This window comes from Terrapene carolina, unplaced genomic scaffold, assembly GCF_002925995.2.
Source record: "Terrapene carolina triunguis isolate 2854851 unplaced genomic scaffold, T_m_triunguis-2.0 Scaffold35022, whole genome shotgun sequence".
In the NCBI taxonomy this organism is placed as follows: domain Eukaryota; kingdom Metazoa; phylum Chordata; order Testudines; family Emydidae; genus Terrapene; species Terrapene triunguis.
In genome coordinates this window covers 11,754,690-11,775,582 of record NW_020699373.1, presented here as the reverse complement: position 1 = coordinate 11,775,582, position 20,893 = coordinate 11,754,690, and the positions used below count along the sequence as shown (strand labels likewise).

Sequence of the window (20,893 nt, the reverse complement as noted above, 5' to 3'; positions counted from 1 at the left end):
TTAAGGACTATTTAGAAAAGCTGGATACACACAAGTCCATGGGGCTGGATGCACTGCCTCCGAGGGTGCAGAGGGAAGTGGCTGATGTGATTGCAGAGCCATTGGCCATTATCTTTGAAAACTTGTGGCGAAGGGGGAGGTCCTGGACAACTGGAAAAAGGCAAATATAGTGCCCATCTTTAAAAAAGGGAAGAAGGAGAATCCGGGGAACTACAAACCAGTCAGCCTCACCTCAGTCCCCGGAAAAATCATGGAGCAGGTCCTCAAGGAATCCATTTTGAATCACTTGGAGAGGAAGGTGATCAGGAACAGTCAACATGGATTTATCAAGGGCAAGTCATGCCTGACCAACCTGATTGCCTTCTATGATGAGATAACTGGCTCTGTGGATATGGGGAAAGCAGTGGACATGATATACCTTGACTTTAGCAAAGCTTTTGATACAGTCTCCCACAGTATTCTTGCCAGCAAGTTAAAGAAGTAGGGATTGGATTCATGGACTATAAAATGGATAGAAAGCTGACTCAATGGATAGTGATTAACGGCTCGATGTCTAGTTGGCAGCTGGTATCAAGCGGAGTGCCCCAAGGGTCGGTCCTGAGGCAGTTTTGTTGAGCATCTTCATTAATGATCTGGATGATGGGATGGATTGCACTCTCAGTAAATTCGCGAATGATGCTAAGATGGGGGGAGAGGTAGATATGCTGGAGGGTAAGAATAGGCTCCAGAGTGACCTAGACAAATTGGAGGATTGGGTCAAAAGAAATCTGATGAGGTTCAACAAGGACAAGTACATTTAGGATGGAAGAATCCCATGCACTGCTACAGGCTGGGGACGGACTGGCTCAGTGCCAATTCTGCAGAAAAGGACCCGGGGATTACAGTGGATGAGAAGCTGGATATGAGTCAGCAGTTTGCCCTTTTGGCCAAGAAGCCTAAGGGCATATTCCATAACCTCCATTAGAAACCCATTTCAGAACTTTATTACCTAGTTCAGAACTCTAGTTAGAAAGTTTTTCCTAACATCTATCCCAGTGGTTCTCAAACTTCACTGCACTGCAACCCGCTTCTGACAACAAAACGGCTACACCAGCCCAGTGCTCTGTGTTACTCGAGAATCAGGGCTGGCGTTAGGCAGTGGCAAGCAGGGCAATTGCCCAGGGTCCCACACTATGGGGCCCCCCCGCAAAACTAAATTGCGCAGTTGGGGGTCAGGCTGCTGTTCATCAGTGTCGCGCCACTGATGTCAACGGAGCTGGCCCCATTTACACCAGATGAGGATGCAACCCTGCTGTCTTGTTGAGCTTTTCACTGTGCCAGGAACTATCTAGCACTGCAGGTAGCATGTAAAATAAACACAATTCCTGTTAACATGACTCCAGGAACGATTCTTCTACACCAAAGCTAAAGGAAATGTTAAGACTCAAGAGGTGAAGATTTATGATCCGGAGGAGGGCAAGTTATTAAATCAGAAATAAAAATGCCAGCAGTTTCTTTGGAATAGAAAAAAGCCACTCTGTCCTTCTTTGGGTGCAAATTACCATTTCATTCACTACTTTTCTGCTGCTTTACAGAGAAGATGTTAATTTCACTGCACTCAGAGTCTCGAATGACAACTGAGTACAGCAAGATGAAACCCTTTGAACTATCCTCAATGGAACACTGGGGTGAAAAATGCATTTCTGAGATTTGAGACCGGTGTGTGTACCTTTTATTTATTTAACTGTGACCCAATGAGAGGCAAGCACTTCCCCTTGCAGGGACTTCCTGACAGCAAAAGGTTACGTCACATATTACATCAAAAGATGTTTGTCACGCACGAGCCTAGTGATTAAACATTCAGTGCAGCAGGGAAAATAGCTTAATGGGTCCACTTGCACAACAGCAAGTTTCAACGAGAGCAGAAGCAGGGGAGTCTCATTCATGTTGCAGGTACTAGACAGCTAAAAGCACACAGCATGTTACTAAATGAAAAGAGTGTTTCTGATAAGCGTTTGATTTGCTTGGGGGCACATAGATTCATGCATGCATTTTGCCACCCGTAGTCACAGCCGTTTGATTCCAACTTGGATTGCAAAAAGAAACCCCAAACAAAACAAACTTTCCACAAGATGCTCCGTATTCGCTAACACGCTCCCTTCAAATCCCGCAACATTTCAAAGCTGCACTAGAATTAGGACTTTCAAATATGTGCATGAGGGACCGCACCCAAGCATGCCCGGCTGCTGTATGCCAGTGTACGCACTAGGGTAGGCGTGTGGTTTTACCAAACTCTCTCTAGTTGTTTTTCTTTGAGATGCCAAGAAGCTGGGTTAATAGTTATTTCCCTCATGCCATGTGGTGCTGGCACTGTGATAAAATTAGGGCAAATCAGATTCACAGTAATAAATCCTCTTAGTCAAACTGACCCATTGCTCTGACTTGGACTCTGCTTACAAGCGCATGCAGTGTATTTGGTAAGCCTGAAGCAGCACATTGTTCATGGTTTATGGGTTAATCTGAAGTGGGGTAGTGTCTACTAGCCCCCCCCTCCCCCAGTGCAGACAGCTCTTATCGAATGATCCTGCAGATCATCTTGTAAGAACAGCAGCAATAATCTCACTTGTGAGGATCATTGCTATAAAAGAGGACTGACATTACCCTTGATTTTAATGCACTCTCCATAGGCCTGGCTGTGGGCTGACAATGATTACTCTTGATAGCAGAGTGCCGAGAGTGAAGCTGTGGATTAACCTGCAATGAGTGTAGGCTCTCTACAGGGCCGGTGCAAGGAAGTTTTGCGCCCTAGGCGAAACTTCCACCTTGTGCCCACCCAGCCCTGCGGCAGCTCCCTGCCGCCCTCTCCCCCGCCCTGAGTCGCCCCCCACCACGGCAGCTCCTCCCCCTGCTGAGGCGCCCCCCACTCCCCCCCGCGGCAGCTCCCCCCCCCCGGGGAGCCGTGTGGCAGCTCCCCACCCCAGCTCACCTCTGCTCCGCCTCCTCCCCGAGCATGCCGCCCCCGCTCTAATTCTCCTCCCCTCCCAGCCTTTGCGACGCCAAACAGCTGATTGGCGCCGCAAGCCTGGGAGGCGGGAGAAGTGGAGCGGCCGCTGCGCTGGGAGAGGGAGTCTGAGCTGCACGTGTCAGCGCGCCGCCGGCAGCCCAGGCCAGGAACGCTGTAAAAAAAAAATTGGGGGCACTGCTTTTTGATGCCCCCAAATCTTGGCGCCCTAGACAACCGCCTAGTTTGCCTTAATGGTAGCACCGGCCCTGGCTCTCTATACGCACCTGTGACTCTCATTCATGTGAAGTAGAGTTAGGCAGATACACTGAGGGGAGAAGCAACCCTAGCACACCTAAAACTTTTACCTCGAACATCGTCTGTTCAATGAGCCACAGAGGAGTTCTTAATGGGATGCAGTTTGGTGTTTGAGAAGGAAACCTGATTTGGGGTTGTTCTCTTGAGGATACAATTGCCATAGCATAAATGGAAGAGACAGGATCCTTTCATTTGGCTGAACCTCATGTGGGTTCCACTGGCTTTCAAATCACGCCCCCAGCTGCAAAAGCTGCCAGGGCTGTAAGCATCAGTAAGGATGTGTATTGCAGGGTGATTTGGTAGGCAGTGCAATGCACAATGACCAAGTCATGCAGGTTAGGGATGTGGGTGACAGTTTAGAGATGCCACAGTATGGCAGGGGTTGCTGAGACTTGATTAGAGATGATGCTTCTAATGGTTGGTGTGCGAGGAAGGCGTGCATAGAAAGAGCCGCTGGGAGTGGGAAGGCAGGCCTGTCGCCTGAGTGTACTGGGGCGGGTAGGAAATGGTGGCCCGGAAAGAAATGGGTGTGGATGTCTTAGAAATGTATTGAACCCACTCAGATCAAACCATTTGTGAAAGTAGAATGAATTATATTGTAGAAGTAGAATGAATTAATGAAATGCTGTATGTTCCTTTAAAGCAGGAATGAGGAATGTTGTGATAAAGTTGTCAGGAAGAGGAACATTAAGATATTGAACAATGGGTCCACTTAAACTGATGGTGGGACATTAACAGGAGACTGGTGAGAGTTAATAAGGACATGAGATATGTGTCTAGACCCAGGTAAATTTATCAGTTCTGCTCCTTTTGTAATCTTGTTAATTTCGCGCCCTTTTCTCTGTATAAATAAGGTGGTTTGAGCCTTGTATGGGGCTCACATTTTCTGGGTGTGTTAGCAGAGCGCTTTTGCTAATAAACAGAGTGGTCTGACAAATTGTGAGTCCTGAGTCTGACTTTGACACATTCAAGTTTGAAGAAATGAGACAGCCCCTGGCACATGCTTTGTTTTGGGATTAGCTGGGAAAGAGAACCTAGTGCTAGACACCAGGATATACTGAATATGAGACAAAAAAGGCTTTAGATGGCTGGTCCAATAGCTCTGAGTTGGACTCCCAGGCCTGATCTTCCATTCCCTGGGCTGGCAAGGGCTATGTATGCTACAATGGCAGCACTGATCAGTTCCTGGCAGCAGAAGCACATCACATTAGTGTGGGATTGAGGAAGGATCAGCTCTGAAGGACTCCAAAGATAACCCCACTCAGCCTTTCTTGGCCAAGGAAGGTAGCTGAGGGCCCTGAGGAAAGAAAGCTCTGTCACTGACCTTTGGGGTGGAGGGGAAATGTTCCCCCAGTGAAACAACATTTAAAATGCCACAGCAACTTTGTCCTGCTCACAGGAAGACTCCCAAGGGAAAAAGTTCCCAGAGAGCAGCATTGTACCAAATACTTGGCCATCTCATGCCAGAACCTGTTCCCCTGAAGTCAAAGACAAGTCTCCCATTGAGTTCAATTGTGCAGTATCAAATCTATAGTGAGAAGTGCATTAAACCTCCCTGTACAAACGCTGCTTTCCAAAAGCTACTTCCCTAGATGGCACAAAATGCATTTTGGTGGGAAAGGATGGGTGTAAAGCGACAACATTCCCTGGTCTCAATGCAACTCCTTCATTTGCAAACCCTGAAATTGGTGCAGCATTAAGTGAACTCGACCAAGTCAAATTACCTATTGAGCCTGGAGTGCTAATGCAGAAAATACAACTGCTAGTAGGGAATATTTTCAAAAGTGCCTAAGGGAATTAGACATAAAAGTCCCATTGGCTTTCAGTAGGACTTGGGCACCTAAATCCCTTATCCCCTTTTGAAAGTCTTCCCCTTATTTTTCTGATTATTTTCTGTATTGTCTGTGTCTGCTATTAGTTCAATTACGATCCCAAAGTTGCAATAAACTAAAAAGAAACCCCAAGAAATTTAATGACATACACTTCTGCAATCACCCGTCTTAAAGATCCACATATACGAGTTAATAACTTTGCAGAAAAAGAGACACACAAAAAGGATAATATCTAATTAAATTGCATTCATTTAGCTAGATTATTAACAAAGCTGGCTATTAATTATATTTGTTATTTTTTGTGCAAAAAAAGAAGAAACACAATGTTTTGAGGTTAGAGTGACTTTAAGAAGCAGTTTAGAGCTTTTGGTGTCCTGCAACTTGAAAACAGCTTTAGCACGGGGGCTGTTTTTATTGTTTTGTGGATCATAAAAGAAAAACAGGTAAAGAAGAGAGTTAACTGATGTGTGTGAGAGAGAGCAACACACATAAAAATAAAGCACATTTGCACTTGTCAATAACTAGAAACCGTTATAAAGCAGCTTCCCCCTCATCTGAGCCCTCAGCCGTCCTTTCAGAATAGCAGCAAATAGTCCTGGCTGTATCATTTCAGATCTGATGCAAATCTTATTACGGTTATTTTATTGCCAAGAACACATAATCTCTGCATTTGGGGCCTCTCTGGAAACCATGCAATTCATAGCCAACTATTCAAGTGAGCTAGTTACTGTACATTCTTAAACTGCAGGCAGCTTCACCTTGCTTTTTTTTAAGTATTAGAATTAACCAGAACCTCTGTGGATAACTGATGTGGATTTTATGAGGCTGCTCTCTTTGTTTTGCCACAACAGAAACATACATCAACTACAGTTGAAAAGAAGAGAGGGGAAAAGGAAAATCAGGGATTACAAGGATTTTCTTTTTCTGCATCAGCATTGAAGAATGAAAGTGGTTTTATACTTACAATAGCTGTCGGGGTCGAAGCCAGCACGCAGTACAGCACCAGAGGTGAAATAAAGCTCTCGTCCTCCGTTCCTGGGTAAGGCTTCATCAAATCTCCATCCTGACAGAAGAAACCCTGGATATGCACCTGGAAAGTGTCAGTGCACTCGAAGTAGTAGGCGAGCAGAACGGTCCCAGCCATGATGACAAGCTGAAAATACAGCATGGTCACACGGAGACATTAGTTGCTGTTTAGCAGATGCAGCTGTGCCTCTGAGCTACTTTAGTCCCACGGAATATCCTCCCTCCATCACCCCAACAGCTCTTCCAGTATTGCTCTGTGTGTGTGTGTGTGTCTCTCTCTCTCTCTGCTTTGTAACATCTGTTACATAAACCTTTTGGCAAACGACACTAATGAATGTCTCAGATCGAAGTGGGTCTGCAGCATGGCTCACAGAGGGACTGGCGCTTTGGCGGCTACTTTATCAAAAGGCGTACGAGTGTCACCAGCAGCGACGTTCCATGCAAACTAACAGGACAGCAGCCAGCACCATAGACTTTGGTGGCAACAACCTAAAAATCAGTGCATACTGGCGGGGGGGGGGAGGGGGGGTTGAAAGAACAAGGGTTGTGGGGACCAAAAGCCGTCGGAATTCAGCCAGGGCAGGGGAGAGTATATACCGTGCTAGTCCAGTGAAGCCCCGTGTGGCCCAGAATGGGGACTACTCTCCAGGTAAAGCAGAATATCGAGTTTGCCTTTTCATGGAGCTGCCACTTAGAAGGGAAACTTTAAAAATCTATTCAGGAGGAGCCCAAAATCTGCCAAGGGGAACAATGGACCCAGCCTGCTTCCCAGACCCAGCCGCTCTTTCTGTGACCACTTCTCTGCTCCGGGCTTCACACTTTCTACAGCCCCTCCTTCCCTTTCCTAGCAAACGGCAGGTGGTTGTGCCTACTTTTGTACTACTAGGATCCCTTTCAGGGTCTGCTCCAGCATAGACCCTGGGCTGAGTCTGGTCCTTCAAACATGCTTATTGCACCAGGATCCATCCTGGTCTCATTTTTTGTTTCACTGTAATGTTTGATAATGTATTGCTGGTGAGCAATGCTGGCTTGGCAGCCCTGAAGACTGAAGCCTTCTATTTATCCCCAAACAGATCTGACAGGGCCACAGCTCCTCCCCAAATTGCTGACCCCCACTTCCCTCAGCCCTGACCAGGATGGATTATGCCACAGAAGTGAGAGGATAAACCAGGGGTTCGCAAACTGGTGGACGGGACCACTCAGGGGGTCGCAAGGCTATTACGTGGTGGGTTACGAGCTGTCAACTTCCACCCCAAACCCCGCTTTGCCTCCTGCGTTTATAATGGTGTTAAATGTGTAAAAAGTGTTTTTAATTTATAAGGGGGGGTCACACTCAGAGGCTTGCTATGTGAAAGGGGTCACCAGTACAAAAGTTTGAGAACCACTGAGATAAACCCATTCGCTGCTTGGCCTCTCTGCCAGCTTGCAGTGGGACCAATTAAGCACAACAACCTGTATCCAGCACATCATTGTTTTAACATTATCATGTTGTCTTGTGAACACATTAAAGGCGCCACAAAATGCTCTTTTCCTTCGTATGACTGAGCACCAATCAGAGCTGTGCAGGAGCAAAAGCTGGCTAGTCCAAAGCCGGACTGCTAGAGGCACCATTCAGTACAAAGCAGGCCTGATTCTTCATCACCCTGCACAGTGTGTAGCCCATGAACACATGCTGACCTGGTGGCATTTCACACCCACTTTGTACCGCCATAAATGCCTGCACGAGGTGCAGAGCAACAAAAATTCAAAATCCAGGATCCTGGTTACAATCATCTTTCACAATGGAGGCACATTAGTTATGCGTATGTTTCAAGAGGTGTCGTGAATGCAAAGCTACTTACTTAGTAGTGAGCTAGGGAAAAAAATCAGGGCAGGAATAAAACCCAAATCTTAATTTGTCTTTTTTTTTTTTAAAGTCACTTTGCAATGGATTAAAAATATAGTGTTGCAAGATTATAGGAAGAGCCATTTTATATACCCCTCTTGCAATTCTTCCACAAAGAGCCATTTACAAGATGTTTGTGCATCTATCTAGCTCCTGGCCTGACCTCGAGTCTAGATGCCTCTGACATTAGAAAGTTTATTGAAAGTTAGGAAAAGTGATGATTCAGTAGGGTCATTATGACCTGTGTTTTGTAAAAGTTAGTTATAAAAGTTTAGCTAATAGAGTGTACTTTGGAGCAGTCCTCTGAAGCCATCTTGACAGATGTTTTTCCTGATACCCTTTCTCCGCGGTGGGTGAGCAACTGTCCACTGAGAACCTGTTGTTAATTACTCAATACCGTTCCACGCTGCTGCCTTCAGAGGTGGGTGGCCAGAGAGTGGTTGCTGCTGACAAAGGACCTAGCTCTGAAGGCCGCAGCACAAAAGTAAGGGTGGCAATACCATATCATGCCATCCTTACTTCTGTGCTGCTGCTGGCGGCGGCACTGCCTTCAGAACTGGGTTCCCGGCCCAGCAGCCACTGCTCTCTGGCCAACCAGCTCTGAAGGCATTGCCACTGCCAGCAGCAGCGCAGAAGTAAGGGTAGCAGTACTGCAATTCCTCTACAATAACCTTGCAACACACAACTCCTTTTTGGGTCAGGACCCCTACAATGACAACACCGTGAAATTTCAGATATAAATATCTGAAATCATGACATTTATGATTTTTTAAATCCTATGACTGTGAAATTGACCCAAATGGACCATGAATTTGGTAGGTCCCTAATTATAAGGATTAATTACCAAATTTCATTCCATTTGAGTAAGCCTTTAAAAAAGAGGCTATGTTGTTACCGGGGTTTTCAGAACCCCCAACAGGGACAACTAAACTATTTTGCTCTAGGTGGTGTTAAGAATAAATCAACAAGAACTCAGTGATTCTGTCTGATCAAGGATTAAATGCAAGTCAGCATGCTCTTGTCTAACACTGCAGTTTATTAGATTTAAGCACACACAAACATAAGCAATAGGTTTAGAACATCCCAGATATTTACCTAACATCTGGAACGGTATTGAGTAATTAACAACAGGTTCTCAGTGAACAGTTGCTCACCCACCGCGGAGAAAGGGTATCAGGAAAAACATCTCTCAAGATGGCTTCAGAGGACTGCTCCAAAGTACACTCTATTAGCTAAACTTTTATAACTAACTTTTACAAAACACAGGTCATAATGACCCTACTGAATCATCACTTTTCCTAACTTTCAATAAACTTTCTAATGTCAGAGGCATCTAGACTCAAGGTCAGGCCAGGAGCTAGATAGATGCACAAACATCTTGTAAATGGCTCTTTGTGGAAGTGTCCAGTTATGCCCACTGGATGCTGCAAGCTTATATGAGTTCATCAATTTAACAAATAAATTGATATGTACCAGGCTTGTTATCCCAAAGGGAGTCTGACACACTTCAAACCAAACGCACTGCTTCAGGTAGAATAAACAAACAAATTTATTAACTACAAAAGACAGATTTTAAGTGATTATAAGTCACAGCACAACAAGTCAGATTTGGTCAAATGAAATGAAAGCAGAACGCATTCTAAGCTGATCTTAACACTTTCAATGCCCTTACAAACTTCGATGCCTCTCACCACAGGTTGGCTGGTTGCCCTTCAGCCAGGCTCTCCCCTTTGATCAGCGCTTCAGTCGCTTGGTGGTGGTGGTTGTAGATGGAGATGGAAGAGAGAGAGCATGGCAAACGTCTCTCCCTTTTATCATGTTCTTTCTTCCCTCTTGGCTTTGCCCCCCCTCTTCAGGGTCAGGTGAGCATTACCTCATTGCAGTCCCAAACTGACCAAAGGAAGGGGGGGTGACTCACTCGAGAGTCCAACAGATCCTTTGTTGCTGCCTAGGCCAGTGTCTTTTGTTCCTGTGAGGCTGGGCTGGGTTTGTCCCATATCTGCCCTGATGAGGTGTGATCTGCCCCTCTGCTCCTGGAGAGTTTTGCCTGGGCCTGTTTTAAGCCCTGAGGACACATTTTCAGCCTCATAACTATATACATGAAATTACAACCTATAACATTACTATAACAACAATGCTCAGTGCATCATGAGTCTTCCGAAGACACCCGACATGACAAACTTTGCATTGGATACTACAAAATCATATTATAAGGATGAAAATGGGGGTGCAGAGTGTTCCCCCGAGGTACAGAGTGTCACAGAGTGACAGTCCTTAAATCTGAGACTTTACAATAAATCACCTTGCAGCCAATGAGAGCTAAGCCATCTGCTTTACCAGAAATCCACATAACTGACAAATGAGCAAGTCTGCCCAGAGATCTGAAAACAACGAAGATGCTCATCACTTTATTGCCCCACTAACGCAGCCTTCTAGGAGAGGAACTAACTCTACATGAATTGGGGACACCCCACCCTGTTGAAAGCTGACGTCGATCACTAGGATAGGAATTGATGAAATGCCAGTGCTATAGTTCAGATCTTCACCTCCATCTGCAAGGGGAGATCTGCATTGCACAGAAGGCAAGGAGGGAGAAGTGCCAGCTTTGTAGTATTGTTTTTCTCTTCCCACTAGATACCCCATCGCCCTAGGAATCAGCATTGACACTAGGAGACTAGGTAGAAGGGGGGGATGGGTTGGATTGTCTTCTACTCTATGTGCATCTTACCACCCCGTCATATATCCACTTAATACTTACAGAGTCAATATTAACCCAAGTGCTCCCCCTTCCACCTGACAGAATCCACCACAATGGGGAATTCCAAGCACAGTGGCTGGTGGCTGAGCTCTGGCACCGCAGGAAGCAAATGAGCAAAGAGAACCAGAGGGGTTGCACAACACAGGGCCTTGGCATGGGCAGTTCTCGGATCGTCAGCTTGCACAAAATCCTCTTTCAGCGTTGGAAGCTGCACCCTCATTTGTTCTGCAAAAGGAGGGGCAAGCTTCCCGTTCCTCGGAGTCTCCTGTGTCTGGTTTGTGTTCTCCATCTGCTCAGGGCAAGGACCACGTCTTCTCCTGGGTCTTGTACAGCACCAATCACTCTGTTAGCATTTAATGAGTAATACATGATAACTACAAGGGGAGTTTAGGCAGCAAATAAATACAATAAAAGAATATAAATAATAATAGTAATCATCCAACCTAGCATGAGGACAGGAGACTGGAATTAACATTCTACTTCTGTGAAAGGAGCCATGAGATATTTCATTTTAAATGGCCACAAGTGATCAGGATTTCAAGTTACATCTCTTCAGAAAAGCAGCATTCCAGTGGCATAGCACCCCTAGCATCATATTCAGGGACTGACCCGTTACGAAGAGCATCTACTGACTGAAATACAATTTCTCTAGCCACTCGGTGGTCTTCTAAGTACTGATCCAGTCTGAAATTGCTTACCTAATGAATTTGATGATAATATGAAGACTCCACAAAGTGCACTAGAGACTTTGTTGTTCCTATTAATTTTATTAAGGTACTCAGATATTTTGGTGATGGACAGCACATAAAACCCTAAGATCCATCTAACTCTAATAATCGTTATTTAAAAAGTGAAACCACACTTTAAAATACACATGCCAACCTAGCCTCCATATCAAGATGACTAATTAGAGCATGACTCATCCTAATAAATATTTGCCATTTGCTAACGTGCCATTCTGTTTGCACATTGCAAATAAAATGGGTTTTAAACATTCTGTCCATTATTTAATTTGTCTTGCTTAGTGTACTAATGTGCTACACTTTTAAAGGAAATGTATTAATCAATTTCATTCCAAAATGGAATAAAAGGCCACATAAATTACTGCCATGGTTTCCAAATCTACAAACTCCTCTCCTTTTAAAATGTGCTGCCCCATTCTGGGCTTTACTGAGTAACGCTGCCTAACTTCTATTGATAGCCAACCAGTTCCTTTGAAAATCCCAGCCTCAGGCCTGTTATCCAGAATGGAGATTCCAAGCTTGAAAGCTAGTACAACCCCTTCCCCGTGTCCACAGCCTACCCCCCAAAAATAACCTATTTACCAAACCATGGAAATCTGACATTCTCTTTGTCTGTGTCAAAGAGGGGATTTTTTCAAAGATAGCTGACAAGAAAGTCAATATTTATCTAAGATAACAGCCTCAAAGATCCGCTACCTTAATTATTGTTGTTATAGCTAGGATAGCATGTAGGGGCACCAATTAAGAGCAAGGCCACATAGTGCTACGCTCAATGCACTATTAGAGAATACCTACCCAGGTTTTGGTAGACAGTTTTTGGACCAATGTAATTGTATCTGTTTTAGAAAGAAATACTTAAACTGGTGCAGCTCTTAGTTGGTTACAGTGACACTCATATAAAGGTGCTTATATTATTTCATGAGCTTTACCTATATAAGCACCTTTGTCCTGCTCTAAAACTTTCCAAACGGATATCATTACATCGGTACAACATGTGCATTTAGACCAACCTTACAAGACAGTCCTGCTCCAAAGGGCGCATAGCTAACCAGACAAGAGTAACAATGTGTTGGAGTGTTATCATGCTTATTTTACAGGTGGGGAATAGAGTGACAGAGATTAAATGACTTGCCCAAGGTCATATGTAGTTGAGCCAGGTATTAAATCCAGTTCTCCCGAGTTCCGTGTCAGTGTCTTGACCACAAGACCACCCTTATTCTTTTGTGCTTTCTGGGTGTTTAAAGGACATTTGGGGAATAAGAAAAAAAGAACTGGAGCACTGAAAGGTTATTAAATAGACAAATGTTACTGCATCCTCAATACGGACACCAAAGCCATGCTGAAAGTATCTTGCATGATACTAGAGTCTGGGCTATATAATTAAATACTAATTAAAGAAAGCCAGTAAAATAACCCCTTGTCTTTATTTTGAGGTACATTAGGGACCGTACCCAAGCCCACTGAAGTCAAAAGGAGACTTTCCAGTGATTTCAATGGGCTTTGGATAAGAAAAGCCCATTGTAAATGTTTACTTCTTGCACTGTATGTGACTGTGCTGCCCCCAGACGTGCTTTACACAGTCTAGTGTTTCCCGGATTTGGTAATTAATTGAAAGAATGGAGCCTTTGTAGGCTGCTAGTATTAGTCTCACATTTGAAAAATAAAATGTCTATCTCTGTACAGATGTGTGCGCATGGACACACACACACACTTTATTATAGCTGGCGCATGCAGTAATAGCTCTAATTAAGGTTGCCCGATTGTGTCCAGGCTTTGAGCCACTTTTTCAGTTGCATGTATATTACTTTTACTGATCATGCTGCTATTTTCCAGGCTGGATGTCTGCCCAAGGGTGACATCTTTAATAACGTTAGAGCAAGAATTACTCAGTTGCCACCTTTGCGTGCATTCCCCCAAAGCCCTGGAAAGAATTTTGGCTGACTCCGCCAAAATTCCCTTGAGAGGAAGGATGGAAGCTCTCATCCTCTTGCATCTTGATTCCTGCAACATCTTTCCTTGACAACCGCAATCTTGCTCCTTCATAGACATTCAGAATACAGCTGCAAAGAACATTTTCCTAACCTGTCACTTAGACCATGTCACCCCCACTTTGAATTCCTCCCCTAGCTCTCCCTTCTCCTTGGATTGAACATCAGATGCTTGTGATCACTTTAAGGGCTCTTAACAACCTATCATCTCTCATTTGCTACTGAGATATAAATTGATGCTTCCGATGTGCCAATGATACCAGCCTCCATCATCCGCTTGTTAAATTTTCAAACAAGAACCTTCATGCTTTCTCCCATGCTGCTTGGGACGAACGACACAAACATCCATAAAACTCATTCATTATCCTCCTTCAGAGCCCTCCTTAAAACTCGTTTGCCATGATGCCTGCAAAAAGCTTGACAAAGCTTAGGCTGCTGGCGTGCTGATACCACTGCCTGTCATGCAGACCAATATTGTCTCATTGTTTTCTTGTACTCACCCATCTATTTGACTGTTGTCTCTTGTCTTGTACTTAGATTGTAAACACTTTGGGGCCGGGACGGTTTTTCTGTTCTGTGTTTGTACAGCACCTAGCACAGTGGGATCCTGGTCCACGTCTAGGGCTCCTAGGTGGTATGGTAATAAATAATAGCAACAGCCCAGAGTTCAGGAAACCTGGGTTCAATTCAGTGCTCCACTCTGGGCTTCTTGTGCGATTTTGATGAAGTCACTTAGGGGATGTCTACACTTTGAGATGGGGGTATAGTTCCCAGCTCAGATATACTCACACTAGCTCTGATTGAGCTAGCAGGTAAAGACAGTGGGTAGGTGAGGGTGGTGTGAGCAGCAGGACTACATACCCCTCCAAGATGCACAGTGTGACATTGCACTCCATATGTTTTATGGAAATATGCTTATGAACGTGAATATGATGTAACTGGAATATGCTTTATGCAAAAGCTCTCTTGTAAGGTATCATAATAAAGGTTATAAACTACTGAATATATTCTTCCTATTTGTATGCATGTATCATTCTTGTACCTGAAGCTAGAAATATGAAGTATAACTCTGAGGTCCTATTGTAATTAAGTGTGGGCCATTAATGGTGGTTTAGAATCTTGATGGCTCCCATTGACTAGGACAATTGGTTGTAAATGGTTTATTTACCTGAAAGCCTTCCTGTGTATGTGTGGGTCAACCCAGGAAGAATGGAGACTAGGGGGTCTTACAGTGACACGTGACCATGTCACATGATACTGGAATCCATCTTAATCCTTATACTTTTCCATTGATGAAGCGGGGGTTGGGACAAGCATAGACAAAAGATTCCCACCTTGTGCCAAAGATATACAAGGGAGTAGAACAGAACAAAGGGAGGTGCCAGTCATGAGAAAACCCCTAGTTTCCATCTAAGGGCTGGTCTATACTTAGCCGCTAGTTCGGCGGCTGGAAATCGAACTTCCTGGTTCGATTTATCGCGTCTGGTCTGGACGAGATAAATCGAACCAGGAAGTGCTCGCCGTCGACTGCGGACTCCAGCTCGGCGAGAGGAGTACCGCGGAGTCGACGGGGAGCCTGCCTGCCGCGTGTGGACCACGTCTGAACCGCGGTAAGTTCGAAGTAAGGTATGTCGAATTCAGCTACGTTATTCACGTAGCTGAATTTGCGTACCTTACTTCGACTTGGGGGGTAAGTGTAGACCAAGCCTAAGATGCCTGCTGGAACTAACAAGGACTGTACTAGGGGAAAGGATTGGGCCCAGACTAGGAAGGAGTCTAGTCTGTGAAAAAAGCTTATTGGAACATCTCTGAGGGTGAGATATTACCTGTAATCAGTTTCTTAATGTATTAGGCTTAGACTTGCATGTTTTTGCTTTATTTTGCTTGGTGACTTACTTTGTTCTGTCTGTTATTACTTGAAACCACTTAAAGCCTACTTTTTATATGTAATAAAATCACTTTTGTTTATTAATAAATCCAGAGTAAGTGATTAATACCTGGGGGAGCAAACAGCTGTGCATATCTCTCTATCAGTGTTATAGAGGGCGGACAATTTATGAATTTACCCTGTATAAGGTGTATACAGAGTAGAACGGATTTATTTGGGGTTTGGATCCCATTGGGAACTGGGTGTCTGGGTGCTGGGGACAGGTAACCTGCTGAGCTGTTTTCAGTTAAATCTGCAACTTTGGGGGCATGGACCAGACCCTGGGTCTGTGTTGCAGCAGGCTAACGTGTCTGGCTAAACAAGACAGGATTCTGGAGTCCCAAGCTGGCAGGGAAAACGGGCTCAGAGGTAATTTCAGCACATCAGGTGACAGTCCCAAGAGGGTCTCTGACTGAACCCGTCACACACAGCATATACTTGGAATGGCCAGCCCTTCCTGCCCTTTCCACCTACACTCTATTTTTAGTGTGCTAGCTCAGTCAGAGCTAGCATGGGAATATCTCTGAGCTGGGAATTACCGCCCCACCCCTCCAGCTCGAAGTGTACATGTACACACGTCTCTCTGTGTCTCACTTCTCTGGGATAATAGCATTGCCTTGCTTCCCGGGGATGTTTGCGGGGATAAATACATTAAAGATTGTGAGGCACTAAGGGTACGTCTACTCTGCAATTAGACACTTGCGGCTGGCCTGTGCCAGCTAACTCGGCTCGCTGGACTCGGGCTGTGGGGCTATTTAATTGCAGTGCAGACGTTTGAGTTTGGGCTGCAGCCCGAGCTCTGGGATCCTCCCACCTTGCAGCCTTCGCCCCACGAGCCTGAGTCAGCTGGCACGGACCAGCCACAGGGTTTTAACTGCACTGTAGACATACCCTCAGATTCTGTGGTAATGGAGAATGTGCAAGTACCATGGAGAGCTCTCTCAGGAACACGCCCCATGCGCTCCTTCCCTCACATGCAAACACAGCTTGGGCTGTAGTGCAAAGTTACAATCCACCCTTGTTTCAAGCTTATTAATTAGATTTACAGCTATTACACGACTAAGCCTAGTATGGTCATTGTGCATTATTTGTTTTCTCTACTGGAAAGAATTAATACCCAATCAGACTTAATCGCCTAGTAATTGTATTGCCAATTATGGTGGCCCACAACATAATCGGGTGATTTACAAGACTACACAACATGAGACATTTTTGTGTTTGAACGACATTCTTGTACAGTACAATGACAGTCCTTACAGTGGTGATGCCAAGCTTTAGAAACAGCAACTAATTTAGGCCCCAGTCTTGCAAGCTCATATACACAGGTAGATTCCTTCACCCAGGTGAAGCCCCAGTGTCATCAACAGGGCTCTGTACGGGTGCAGAAGTCAATAGAGTACTCATGTTATCCTAATCAAGAAAACAATGAGACAATACTGGTCAGCACGATATGCCAGTGTGAGGGGCAGGATGGGAGAGAGCACAAAGGGGCTTGTTTGAAATTTAACAAGTGGATGATGGAGGGTGGCATCACGGGCCGATCGGAGGCAGGAGTCAACATCCTGACAGCGAATGAGACAGGACTGGTGTGGTGTGGATAGGTCATGAAGGGCCATGAAAGTGAAGACAAGCAGCTTATGTTTGATGTGATAAAGAAGAGAGAGCTGGTGGAGGGATTCAAAGAGGGGATGACCTGGTCAAAGCGCAGGCTGTGATCTATGCAGCAGTATTCTGAATGGAGATGAGTGGGGCAAGGTTGCATTTGTCAAGGCCAGAGAGAAGGATGTTGCAGTAATCAAGATGAAGGATGATGAGAGCCTGGACAAGAGTTTTAGCTGTGTGGATGAGTAGGAAAGGCCATAACTAGGAGATGTTATGCCGAAAGAATCTTTGACATTGAGAGTGTTTGAATCATTTAAAACTGCACAGGCTAAAAGTAGTGTAGAATATAATTTACACTAAAGTACTGGCCTAAATGATCTATTTCTAATTCAACTCCAGATTCATGTGTTTCACATTCGGAGGTAAAGATACAACATGCTGTGTAACTGATTGGGGCCTCGGATTGAGCTTCCGCAGGTATGTTCACCCAGCTTCAGTAGAGACATACCCTGATTGTCTCAATGAGCTCATCATGAAACACCAAAGAAGTGTCATTAACGGTCACTTTGAGCAAAGGAACAGCTTTGATAGCATCCACACCCATTTGACTTTCCTTGTCACCCCAAACACTGTTCATCATACTGTACTCATATTCCAGTGGACTCTTTGTTCCTAGTAAATACAGAGCAAGTTCGAGGCAGTGTATCCAGGTCTCTTGAAGAAACATTTCCTACTTGTAAAAAAATAATTAAATGTTTTTGTTAATAAAATAAACCGGGGGCAAAAAACTGTCCCTATTGAAGCCAGTGGGAGCTGTGTCACCGACTTCAATGGGACAAGGGTTTCACCCTAGGTCATTTCAAGCATCCTAAAGAATTTCCTGGGACACGGTATGAAAAACCGGGACTGAGCCAGTGCTTGTAAGTAGTACAAGTTTACTTGTAGTGGAATAAGCCCATTGTCATCTAGGGAATTCATGGCATCAGTGGGCTGCAGCCATGGCCAGCTGGGACAGCAAGGATGGGACTCACATCATCTGCTCCAAAAGGATGAGAGCCTAGGATGACCAGATGTCCCGATTTTATAGGGACAGTCCCGATATTTGGGGCTTTTTCTTATATAGGCTCCTATTACTCCCCCACCTTCTGTCCCGATTTTTCACACTTGCTGTCTGGTCACCCTAAGAGAGCCCTACTCTTTGTGCTAAAGGAGAGCCTCATTTAACTCTTAGCAGCGGTGTCTTAACATGCACAGGGAAGCAGTTCGGATGTTGTCCAGCAGATGGCAGTGGCAACCATTCAACAGTGCATAATAATACTGTATGAATTTAGCTATACAAGCGCTAATTGCCCTGGCATATGAGCACCTTGGCAACAGTTAAAACTAATGCAAGCTGTAGTGCAACCTGAGGACATCTTGCCATACAGCACATGTATAGTGCGCCCTCCCCATCCCCACACAATAAATGCAGTGGAGCAGCAAAAAGCATCATCTGTGTGTGCATGTGGTGGTAGAGTCAAATCCTGTCTTAATTCGCCCCAGAGGAGATGAATATTTTCAGCCCTGTGTTCTGCAGGAAGTCAGACTAGATGATTTAATGTTCCCTTCTGGCCTTAAATGAGTCTAAATCTAACTTTCTAAAGACAGCCTGAATTTCAATATTCTGGAGGTTGACTGGTAGGAAGGAACACGTTCCAAAAACATGGATAATGAGAAAGATTGAGACAACATGATAATTACAAGTCCATCCAATCCAGATGCTGATCCGGGGAGGTTGTGGAATCTTCAGTTCTGCAGAAAAGGACCTAGGGGTTACAGTGGACGAGAAGCTGGATATGAGTCAACAGGGTGCCCTTGTTTCCAAGAAGGCTAACAGCATTTTGGGCTGTATAAGTAGGGGCATTGTCAGCAGATCGAGGGACGTGATCATTCCCCTCTATTCGGCATTCGTGGGGCCTCAGCTGGAGTACTGTGTCCAGTTTTGGGCCCCACACTACAAGAAGGATGTGGAAAAATTGGAAAGAGTCCAGCGGAGGGCAACAACAATGATTAGGGGTCTGGAGCACATGAATTATGAGGAGAGGCTGAGGGAACTGGGATTGTTTAGTCTGCAGAAGAGAAGAATGAGGGGGGATTGATAGCTGCTTTCAACTACCTGAACGGGGGTTCCAAAGAGGATGAATCTAGACTATTCTCAGTGCTAGCAGATGACAGAACAAGGACTAATGGTCTCAAGTTGCAGTGGGGGAGGTTTAGGTTGGATATTAGGAAACACTATTTCACTAGGAGGGTGATGAAGCACTGGAATGGATTCCCTAGGGAGGTGGTGGAATCTCCTTCCTTAGAGGTTTTTAAGGTCAGGCTTGCCAAAGCCCTGGCTGGGATGATTTAGTTGGGGATTGGCCCTGCTCCTCCTGAGGTCTCTTCCAACCCTGATATTCTATGATTCTATGATTTGTCACTGGAGATTTTTAAGAGCAGGTTAGACAAACACCTGTCAGGGATGGTCTAGATAATACTTAGTCCTGCCTTAAGTGCGGGGGACTGGACTAGCTGACCCTTGAGATGCCTTCCAGTCCTACAATTCTATGTTTCTAACTGCTACAAAGTCTATTCTCCCATTGAGGTGTGAGGATATTAGATCTGTAGCTCCCTTTAACATTAATGCAACGTAATGGTTTAAATTCCTTGGGAATCGGCACAAGACTAGGCCTATAGAGCAGTTGCTTAAGCATCTGTTCTATTCCATTTAATCATGAATGACATTCTTTGGGCGAATGGCTCATCTTGATAGGTCTACAGCACATCCAAGCGCACAGAACAGGGGAAGAACATATACACAGCAGGGGTCACTTCCTGCTCATCTTGCTCTTGCAATCTCCAGCTGAAGTCCATGGAAGATTTGCACGAGAAAGGCAGGAAGGAATTGGCCCTCTCTGTAACCTTGCACGGTTGGGGAGCGATTCGATGCAGTGAGCAGTCTTTGTCAGAGGTGAAAAACGTTATACCAACAATGAAGTCCAGACACTACAGAGAGGAAGCGAGAGGCCTGCTTATACAATTAATAATTCACTTGCAGTGAGGAGGAAAAATAACCTGGACTGGGTTTCTGTGCACTAAAGAAATGATTCTAAATGCGTGGCCTTAATATGCACAATACATATTTTTAAATAATATCAGAACATACATAAAAGCCCCCATATATATATTTAAACATTGCCTCACATCCCTAAGCACAGCGTTTTCTGCTCTGCATCCAAGGTAGCTGACTTTGCAACCTGATTTCCGAGATGGAGCATTCTTAAGCGGCTGTGGCGAGCACAAGTCATGATCCGCTCTGAAAACATTCAGTTCAAGAAAACGGCTTTGCCACAAGACGTTTCAACTCTAATCAGCAATGTGACACAGGCTGGAAAGCCGCATGGATGCTGGGGAGGTGTTACTAGCAGAGGCGCTCCTTTGACGTTGGGGCTGTGTAAGAATCAGAGTGGTCTCCCTGGAGCTCGCTAGGAGTCTATTCCAAGAATTAATTGTATTTTACCATTTTACTGTAATAATTAAATTAGGAAGAAGAATGGCTTATAAAGACTGAAGCAGACCCCCTCTGCCAAAATAGGCCCTCGGTGCCTTCTCAAGACATCTGTTACAGTAAAAGGAAGTTTCTGAGAATACTACAAGATCCTAAAGCATCTGAAAATACATACACTTCATCACAAGGTAAAAAACATAGCGTCTGATTCTCATTTCCAGGAACAGTAATGCCCCTTTATAGCATTTTGTCAGTGTAAAGGGATCTTAAAGATTTTCTATCCGTTTTGAATGCCCTCTTCACTG

General features: G+C 44.8%; 1 protein-coding gene across 1 annotated transcript in view; it reads right to left on the bottom strand.

Annotated features, from left to right (window-relative positions):
* LOC112119695 (phospholipid phosphatase-related protein type 1) overlaps window positions 1-20,893 on the bottom strand; it is a 200,030-nt gene that overhangs the window by 42,862 nt on the left and 136,275 nt on the right. The window contains exon 3 of the mRNA XM_024218455.3: window positions 6,095-6,283. Coding sequence (XP_024074223.1) covers window positions 6,095-6,283 — 189 coding nt within the window. The remainder of the gene's footprint in view (window positions 1-6,094; window positions 6,284-20,893) is intronic.